The sequence below is a fragment of the Dreissena polymorpha genome, chromosome 3 (genome assembly GCF_020536995.1).
Source record: "Dreissena polymorpha isolate Duluth1 chromosome 3, UMN_Dpol_1.0, whole genome shotgun sequence".
In the NCBI taxonomy this organism is placed as follows: Eukaryota; Metazoa; Mollusca; class Bivalvia; order Myida; family Dreissenidae; genus Dreissena; species Dreissena polymorpha.
Window position 1 is genome coordinate 15,050,064 of NC_068357.1, and position 10,420 is coordinate 15,060,483.

The 10,420-nt window shown below is 35.9% G+C and overlaps 1 protein-coding gene across 1 annotated transcript; it reads right to left on the reverse strand.

The window, feature by feature from the left end:
• Nucleotides 1–2,838: 2,838 nt before the first annotated feature.
• LOC127873064 (uncharacterized) lies at nt 2,839–9,172 on the reverse strand. The gene is made up of 2 exons (XM_052416646.1): nt 9,005–9,172; nt 2,839–5,892 (listed from the first exon to the last, which is right to left on the reverse strand). Exon 2 carries the CDS (start codon nt 5,882–5,884, stop codon nt 4,109–4,111), a length of 1,776 nt encoding a protein of 591 aa, XP_052272606.1. The 5' UTR covers nt 5,885–5,892; nt 9,005–9,172; the 3' UTR covers nt 2,839–4,108.
• Nucleotides 9,173–10,420: the final 1,248 nt, after the last annotated feature.

Consider the following 10,420-nt stretch of genomic DNA (forward strand, 5'->3'; position numbering starts at 1 on the left):
GTAATTGACGTAGATATGACGTTAACGTCTTCCATACATGTCGCATACAGTATGTACACGGGCGGGAAACAGCCAGCCCCGGCCCGCATATGAAATGTAATCGCCGAGACATTGACCCCGGTTGCGGCCCCACGGTCCCAAACACTGTGCCAAGTGTCATGGCTAAGGTCCAGATAGTTTTACACGCGTGTACGGACTTAGACATTTTCCGCTAAAGATCGCCCTGTTCAGGTCTATGGAACAACACTGGATTAATCCTAGGGACAAGGGTTTATTCTAGGGTATGCAAGGGAAGGAATCGAATCGGAGATCGATTTGTCTCCCTTTATTTATACTTATAATGCATTAAGACGGACTGGCTCACGGCTTGCAGCTGATGCGGTCGCAGGCCGGAAGGTGATGCCGGGCCGACGCGGAAGTCTTGCTCTAAACAACATGACATGATTGTTAATAACACATGTACATCATACCCTGCCATTATTTCAGTGTTTACATTTATGATTTAATAATGTTATATGTACGAACGTGATTTCACATGACCATGGACATGGAGATATGCTTTTTTCCTGTTAAATATTGTTTGTTTATTTAAGTTCAATACATGTGAGCATGTTTGTTCGTTAAGTATGGCAATACTTTCATGATGATTCTCGGAAGTAGGTATGAACTCAGGGCCGGACCAGGTGAGCTCAATCGTAAGACCATTTGACTACCTGAGCTAGCCCAGGAAGATATGGTTAGGTTAACTAACCGACGCGATATGATCTCATAAATTCTGAAATCAGCAATCAATATCTAACAAACGAACGAATTATCAAACATGGTATGTGCACTTAGGTGGTTGTGTAATTTATGTTAGAATATCGTATTAAATATGATGTAAACTGATTGTGCACGCATGTGAGTGTGTTTCCTTTTTTAAGTATCCGCGTCTAAGCTGCACCAATATTTTGTATTTGTGTATTTCCAAGGTTATGAGGTCCCTCCGCGCCTGAGGCTGCATAATGTTGGGACCCGGAGTATGTCCAGCACTCTTACCTAACAGGCTTAGCCGGACGACAGTTGTGACGAATTTTGAATGATAGCTGAAATGTCCAGCTATTTATTTTTTACTGAAATACTTTTAAATTTTGATACTGCCTTGTGCTTGTGGGGGGAGGGGGGTCGGAGTATCCGGAAAACCCCACGTGTAAGGTATGGCGACCACAAAACAAAACAAAAACAATTCGCCGGTAGCGGGAATCGAACCCGTGCCGTCGATGTTAAAACGCGTACCTACCCTGCGCAAGCGGGACGAAGAGCTTCACAACGTCGTTCTACCTATATAAATATAGCAGTACAGCATTTACATTTTGCAGGTCCATAATTGTTCGTTTTCTTTAGATTTGTGGTCGCTTAAAAAGTCAATTATACATGTTTCGCTTAAAAAGTCAATTATACATGTTTTCATGCGTAATTTGTTTACAAAATCAAGAAAAAAATCAAACACATTAGGTAAAATATTTAGTTGCTTCATTGATTCATAAAGATAAAATGCATCCAAAATTACTAATTTAAAATTAACGTTTGTATCATAGGCGCTCGATATCAATGTTTATAATTATATTTATTTTTTTATTTATTTTTTTATTATTTTGTTTTTAGTTACCCGTTGTTTATTATAATGCATACACATACTAAATCAATACAAATCTTCCGACAAAACGTCTGCTTAAAAAAAGTTCGACTATGTACATAGAAATTGTCAATTTCAATACATAGTCGAACTTTTTTTAAGCAGACGTTTTGTCGGAAGATTTGTATTGATTTAGTATGTGTATGCATTATAATAAACAACGGGTAACTAAAAACAAAATAATAAAAAAATAATAAATATATATTTATAAACATTGACATTGAGCGCCTATGGTCTTATTGAATCTGTTTTCGCTACGATGTGCTGTTCTATTAATAAATGTTTACGTGGGATGTTCTAATTATAGATCTTACTCGGCCGATAAACACTAGCAAGGTCTTTGCAAATAGAGCTGTTGAAAATCTTGAAAGCGTTCATTGTGGATTGTTTATTTCAGAAAGCTATTTGGTCAAACGCCGAAAAAATACATTCGCTCTAAACATAAGCATGGATGGTCGAGTGGTCTAGGCAGGAGACTTTTTACTCCAGGACTCCAGGGGTCAGTGGTTCGAGCCCTGTTGAGGGTTACTTTTTTCCTTTTTTTAAATTGTATTATTTTTTTACTGGAGATTTTTAGGTCAAATATTTAAATTTATCAATATAAAGTATTTAATGACATGCTGCAATATATGCCAAAATCTGTTGGACGGCCTCTATCATTTGAGCAAAACCCGCCAAGTGGTTTAAGAGGAGTTTCGTTCACAAACTATATAATTAAACACTCAACATAGGGCTATAGTTCTGTCAACTTTAATCGCAGCTAAAATTATCTCCTTTACGATCATCTACACAATATGGGTGTTCATCCCTGAAAGTTTGATCAAAATCCCCTGATCGGTTTGAGAGGAGTTGCGTTTACAAAATTACGGACGGACTGACGGACAAGGGCAACGGTATATGCCGCCCACATTGTGGGGGGGGGGCACAAAAACGGTCAGGTGTTTTAGACCGACAGAAATAGTATACATGAAATCTTACATATATTAAGGCATTGTGAATACACATTAGTTGTGCCTCATTCCTGTTGATCTCATAGACAACGCATCACGTCGGTCAGAAACCGACCGTGTTTATAACTTGGAGTCAAGGTTAAACTGAGTTTCGTAAAAACGACTGCCAGGGTTCAGTTATGACTTCAATTATAAATTACAGGAAAACTCCGGTATGTTTTAATATTTATTTGAATACATATGGATACAGAATGTGTTTATTAAAGCATGCACTAATGTAGTTAGGTATTGGCTTTTTTGTACATTCATACACATAAACACGCACTTCTTTATGAATATCTACGTTGTTCTTATATAAAAGTTTTTTTTTACAGGAGTCACTTTGTCGGTCGGTTGGCCGGTCAGTCGGTCTGTCCCGAAAGTTTGTCCGGGCTTAAACTATGTCATTTATTGAGTGATTTTACACTCTTTCGGCACTTCTAGGGGGCGTTTCATTAATGGTTGCATCATCATGATTGGACAGTTTGTTGTGCGAACGAATTACGTCAAAATCTCGAACGTTAAGGTCGAACTTTCAATTCAAATGTAAAAAATGGCCATACAGGAGATAGTGCGGGCCATAACTATGTCATTCATTGTGCGATTTCAAAAATGACTTTGTTAATTTGTTCACCGACATTGGACGGTGTGTCATGGGAAAGAATTACGTCGATATCTCCAAAGTTAAAGTCAAAATTGGTCATGGATGAGCTCGTCCGGGACATAAATATGCCAATCATTGTGAGATTTTAAAATGACTCTGTACATTTTTTACCATCATTAGACGGTGTGCCAGGCGAAAGAATTACGTCGCTAACTCCTAGGTCAATGTCATAGTTGCATAATTATTTTTACAAAAACGCTATTAGTTACTTTTTATTATTTTGTGAAGACAACATGCAACATATTCTGTGTCCATGCGGCATGTGGAGGTTTTCGTCACGTGTGTGACAAAGCTCAAGATAATTATTCATAGAATATATGTATTAATTGTTTTACTTTTTTTTAACAGAACTTTTAATATATAAGTCATTAAATAGACATGCATTTGATATAAACTGAGATACTAAAAATGGAATAAAAGCAAAGGTTAACATGTTGAAATTACATACATCATAAACAATTTAAATTATACAAAAGTGAAACTTCAGCTGCCCGAACAGCACACCATTCCCATCATCAACAGCGCCTGGTCCTTTATCTACGGCAAGTGACCAATTACCGAACAGCAGAAAACAACACACATAATACACGTTATTAAATAAAGCTGTTATAATACAGTTATAAAGTATTAATCATTTGGTTTTGTTGTATGGAAAAGTCAATTAAGTACGTGTAACATTTTTCGTAAGCTAACTTGTACATATCAGTTTTGTCCATCAAATGAAATTTCTACTAATTTCAAAGTGAATAAACCTCAATGAGAAATGGAAATAAAAGTTTGTTAATATGGTTTTACTGTTGGAGAATTGTGGTTATACAGTCGCCATGGATCCGGTTTATCCCATGAATCTTGGGCCTTTATCAAATCAAAGTTAACCGCAATCCAAGTGTAAGTCACTGCTGCCACATATTTGTAATTGCTCTTGCTCATTAACTGTATAGCATCCCTGTCCTCCACCTTCTCGCCACATAGTTTTCCTTCAACTTGTATTTCAAACTTTTCCTCCAAGCATCCAGACCGCCATATACTGCTTTCGAAACTGTTGCCAGGGCATGTGCGCGTTTTATAAAATTCTCCCGAAATAAAATAAGCATAATCTTTACTGAGCCAATAATGGTCATCCCCCCAAACGCTGTATTGAAGACCGACAGTATCACATGTCAGTATTGTTTGATTGGGGTACCTTCCAAATCCAAAGATCCAGAATATCTCTCCTCGACATGCCACTCCGTAATCGTATTGACTCCCTGTTTCGAACGGAGCATTTGTTCCATTGCATGAACGCAATTTACACCAATTTCCAGAACCCCAGCAACTCATCCAACGTTTGTCAGTGTTAGGCCGATTGGTGTGTTTCAATGATATTTGATCTCCATGTTTCAAATACGCTTCTCCAATGTCAACGTCACCGATCGAAGAAAACAGATCAAGATTTATCTTGCTTTTAACATTTTTTAAAAAGTTGTTGTATACATTGCTCGGATGTTCTGAATTATCTTCAACAATACCAGCAGTTTTGTGAATAGCCCATTTTGCAAATTTATAACAGCCTTTAGCCGCGTCTTTAGCTCGTGATTGTAGGTTGCTGATCAACGCTGGACCGTAATCCAAATGTTTCCGCAGTGCAAGGGCTGCACTGAAAGTCGTTAGTTTTATCATACAAAATTCTTGAAGAAAAACTATGCTTTCGGTAGGATCGTGCACAATGAGAAAAACATTGTTATCGTTTTCAATGTCTGTTAGGAATGCATTAATATAACTGTCTATGTTTCTCAATTGCGAAGCATCCATCGTTCTCTTAATTGTGTTAAGTGTTTGAATAACTTCGTTGCTGGTAAGGGTACCGGTTTGCTTAATTAGACTTATTGTTGCTTCAACTGATTGCATATCCAACCCAAATAAATTAAAAATACTTCTTATCTGTTGTTTATATGATCTCAGTTTCATTTCCATACTCCAAATGGCTTGATCGCTCAAATGTTGCCGTATAATAGGTGTTAAATAGTCTCGCATCGAAGTCCCCGTCAACCCCCGAAATACGGCAGCAATGATGCTAAATGCAACTCCTATAAAAACTGAAGCAATTGCTCCTAGAACAGGAATAGGGATCAATGCTCCGGTAATTGCCCCAATCATTAGACCAGATACTTCAATTGCTGTAAATCGATCAAGACTCCGTTTGGCAAGTCGACGTAAAGCTTGCACACGTTCGCTACCATTATGATTATTTTGTAAATTATTCATTGCAATATTTTGCATATCGTCAAAATTTCCCTGATTAAGTCGAAGTGCTGTGCCTTGTCTAGAAGGATGCTGAAGGGTTGTTACGTTCGTCCGTTCAAATGTTCCGTGTTGGTAAGTAGCCATTTTCAACGTTTTTGTGGCACCAAATTGATACTTTAATGGCGCTTCCATGTTCAAGGAACGTTTTTCCAATGGAAACTTGTCTTCTGGCCGTTTTGTATTGACAATTGCATTTGTAGGTGGCAATAGTCTGCTTGTTCTTCCATCGTGTAATATGAGAAGCATCAAAAGAATGGCCTTTTTTTCATTCATGTTTACCGCTGCAAATCAGAACAATTTTCAAATTACATTAATATCAATTTAAGAAAGCATTTGTTTAAACACTAACAATCAAAATGTTTGACCAATTTCGCCACCGCACTTGCATTGTGGATAGTGGAATTACGAAATGTACGAGTTGTCGAACATTAAGGAGAAATGATTGAGAACATTATATGAGCCTTGTTCTGAGAAAACGTGGCTTAATGTATGTGCGTAAAGTGTCATCCCAGATTAGCCTGTGCAGTCCGCAGAGGCTAATCAGGGACGACACTTTCCGCTTTAATGGTATTTTTCGTTTAAAGGAAGTCTTTTCTACACGAAAATACGGATAAGGCGGAAAGTGTCGTCCCTGATTAGCATGTGCGGACTGCACAGGCTAATCTAGGACGACACTTTACTCACTGCATTAAACCCAGTTTTCTCAGAACACGACACATATAAACGCATGTCCAAAAAGTCATAAATCGGATACGTATTTCAGAAATCACAGCTCAAAAAGGAAAAAGCTTTCCAGACTCAAGAATAGGTCACGTGCGATGACGCCACGCACTACTTTCATGATATATTTGGCTTTCTTGGGATATTGCGTAATTTTAGTTCACAAAATAGCACTTGTAGATGTAAGAAAAAAAGCAAGATATATAATGGGAATTTTTCTCAATATAACATTCAGTCTATGGTCGTTGTCAAGGGCAATAGAGTGGAATGTGATCAAATAAATCAGAAAAAAATTAGCATTTTTGTTTTTAAATACATCATATCGGCGGTGTATAATTGAAAAGCAGTCAATACAAAGAATGCATGTGTCACAAACGGATTAAATACGAATATTGCGTAGCTTTGTATTCTTTGAATTCTGAATGCTATTATAAAACATCGACGCAACTGATCTTTACCTTATTTATCAGTTTAAATCCATGAAAAAATGTTCGTTCACATGGTTAACAGATTCACGTGTTTCTCGTTTGCTATCGGTATGTCTAAACACCAAAGTGATGGAATTATTGATATGACCTATGATACTACGTAAAATAAAACTTTGTTTGGGCGTTTATTATGCAATTGAGGTATTTTGTATACTTTGAATAAAGATAATACTAATTTGCAAAAATGCGCCTAATAGTTAAGTTTTTTATTCGATTTTCACAGCACTTTAGCAGAAAAAGCAATGCTTGTTTCGTATTTCTAAATGCACGCGAAACCATCGAGAAACAGAATGTGTCGTTATTAATGACTTTATAGAAATTTATTACGTCACTATTGACTTCAAATAGAGTGTCCCATCTCCCTCACCTGAGTATGGATAAAGTGTAAAAATCGTTTATATCACATGGACAAACATGTTTGGGACGTGGTCAGTTAATTTATGTGCACAAAGTTGGTGAAGAACCACTTAACGAGTTTCAGTCTTAAAAACTCCAGAAACACTATCAGAAATCTTCATAACCATCCGTAAGTCCCTTATTTGGGGAAAGTGACCAAGTGCCTAATACAGCATAAACCATTACAAAACGAAAACAAAATATGATTATACTGTAGTAACGGCCTTAAAATGGTCAATATAAAGTATTGGGGGTTAAACCGGTTTACGGGGATCCCTAACCACACACTTGGACCAGAATTGATCACGTAAAATACGAGTATAAATAGACTGTAACCTTACAGCATTACAGTTTAAATAAAACAGAAATACAAAGAAAAAAATGTCCATCGAATAACTCAATGGCTCCATGTTTAACAAGAGGAAAGGAACTGTATATTTTGAGGAACGATGAAATGACGTAAACACAAGTGTCTGCCTGATCCCTTCGAAAAGACTAAATTGAAGGATTCGGCTTCATATAGTGTGAACCTCAGATCAATCTCTTGCAACCAATGAAGTAGTCGCACTACGTTGAGGAAAACAGACTACATAGCTCGTGACAGTAATTAACTCAATAAAGTTGGAGATGCTTGATTTAAAGATTTATCACATGTTTTCTTTTCTGAAACGTACGCAATTTTCACACTCGTCCCATGGCCAATATTTGAAAATGTTCAGTTTAAGCCCAATATTGAAATATATACAAAATAACTAACTTATAAAAGTCTAGTCGGTGGTGTTTTAGACAAGATTTAGTACAAATGTCAATACGCCATTGATTCCAATTTGTTGGATGTAAATTCGTTGGTAAGTAAGCTCTCAGTAAGGATTTTGCTGTGTCGCCCTTATTTTAAATACGCAATTTCTATATCACCTTATAAATAAAGCTTAAATAGTTGTTAGAAGGTTGCTCTGATTATTACAATTACAGCAGAAAAACATAGTTATGAAAATAATTATAATCAATCTTAAAAAAACCGAGTTGTTGTTCTCCCCGGGTTGTTATTATTCATTGCTTTATTTATTGAAATATGGAATACATGTGTAAATTAATTAATCAGTTTTGGTATACAAACAGGCCATTATTTTATATAAAATATGTATATAAATATATAAAATGTTTATTATACTGGTTGTTCAAAACTCTCATAAACGTTTAATCAACGTTAAATCAATATTTACACCACCGTGTGAGCGTTAAGTCGTTGTCAAACTGGATTAGGTTGATACTGATGAGTTATTCAGAATTAAGCCTTATGGCTACAAAGTAGTTGTTTAAATTACGTTGATGCTCAACGATTATGCCAATAAGCTTTAAGTACCACCTAAAGTCAAGACGATTCTGATTTAAAAAAGAAAAACAAACAACACGAAACCAAATCAAAATATAAAATGAAAAGAATTCTTAAATGAATCATATTAAATAATATCAAGTACAATAAATGGTAATTAAAAAAAAGCAGTTTTTCAATCAAACACACATTTTCCCCGTTTTTTTTCACGTTTGAACGTTTTGATCAAAGTTGGTACATTTTATTAAACTGTATTAAGTATGTAAATTTTGTATTATATAATTTCACGCAATAAATGAAAACAAAAAAATGAATTAAAAAATTATGAAGTGAACACTTTACCTACAGGCAGTAAGCTAACGCAAACGCTTCACGCTAACGGAGTCTGATGCTGCATTTTTTCAATAAAGATATAAACAACAACAACAAAAAAACATAGATATTTTTAACTCTTACCCTTTTAAGCGCGCCAACACCAGACGCCCTCTGAAGATAGCTTGTAGATGTGTTGATGATTGAGTCTATCACGTAAGAATCAGTTGAGTCTGTAGTTGTGTGCGGCACCCTTGTGCTTTTATACATTTCAACATGTGCAAACATCATCATATATATATTTGAAGGGCTTTGCTTTTTGACACATGTTATTTAAAGTGAATGAATGCGTTTTGTCGATTGCACTTGGCGTCCACTTGTGATTGTAAATTTTTTTAAGTATTCAAGGAAATGTCACGCTAAATGTTTGCCGACTGTGCAAAAAGCTTGAGCACAATGTCTGTCTTGTTGAGGGTTACATGCTGTCAATTGACATAATAAATGTGTGGCACTTACAGATTGTCAAGTGATTTTTCTAATGAAGTGTGTTTATGTTCTGTTATATCAGTAGGTGGATTGTTATGAAAAGTAAAAAAGCAACATCCCGAAAAATGTGTCTTAAAACAATATCATTCTGAATTCAGTCCTATTTGCCCGTAAGAAAAGAAGGTATATGCATAGACACGAAGATTGGGAGTATACGAAATCCCCACCCTTCCCAATTGACCCCCCCCCTCCCGCCCTCGAGAATCTGCTTACGAAAATGTTTTAAAGCAATAACAATTAATAATTTAATGAGTTAGGCTTTTGTGTGTAAGAGAAATTGTAAAACATCGAATGAATCCGAACAAATCAAAGAAATAAAGCAACGCAATCGGATTCATGTTTTTACCGCGTCTTGCCGACCATTTCTTATTGTGCAATTTAATAAATACGCATATATGTACCGTCCAAGTATCTAACCCCTGCTAAACTGCTGAAAGTGAAAATCACAACTTTTGTAAAATTAATTACCTATGCTTTTGGTTGGTGTTGTTGTTTTCAAACATCTTGTTTGTGGCAACATAATGCCTTCGCCTCATAGTCTCAAACCACATATTGTTTATGAAATACTAGTAAACATCGATGTACACGGACAAATACATACCGAACGTAAGGAAAACTATTATCCATATTATGCACATGTTTTCTTTATATTCAATCAGAACTATGAAACGTGATTGATCAAGTGGCTATTTAAACTGCATACATAGCACACGACAAACCGGAGCGGGTTGATAGCGAGTCTACATTTTAGGTATACAATAAGCCAACATTACAGCCACTAATAATAATTAAGAGTATTTATAAGTCTCTTCATTAAATTTAATTATGTTTTTTTATTTTAACATGGGACAAACTTTTATTGGTCAATCATAAACGCTTTTATCATGTAATAATCGGCAAGTAGACGAATCTCACAGACAATCATTCAATATCCTGAATGCGCAGTTTACGTTAGTGGTGGAAATGTAGGTGTTTTCTACAAAATGAAACAATCGACATTTTTTTTGCATCGAT

Bases quoted from the DNA above. Each gene is read 5' to 3' on its own strand.
- LOC127873064 (XM_052416646.1), bottom strand. From the start codon at position 5,884: ATGAATGAAAAAAAGGCCATTCTTTTGATGCTTCTCATATTACACGAT.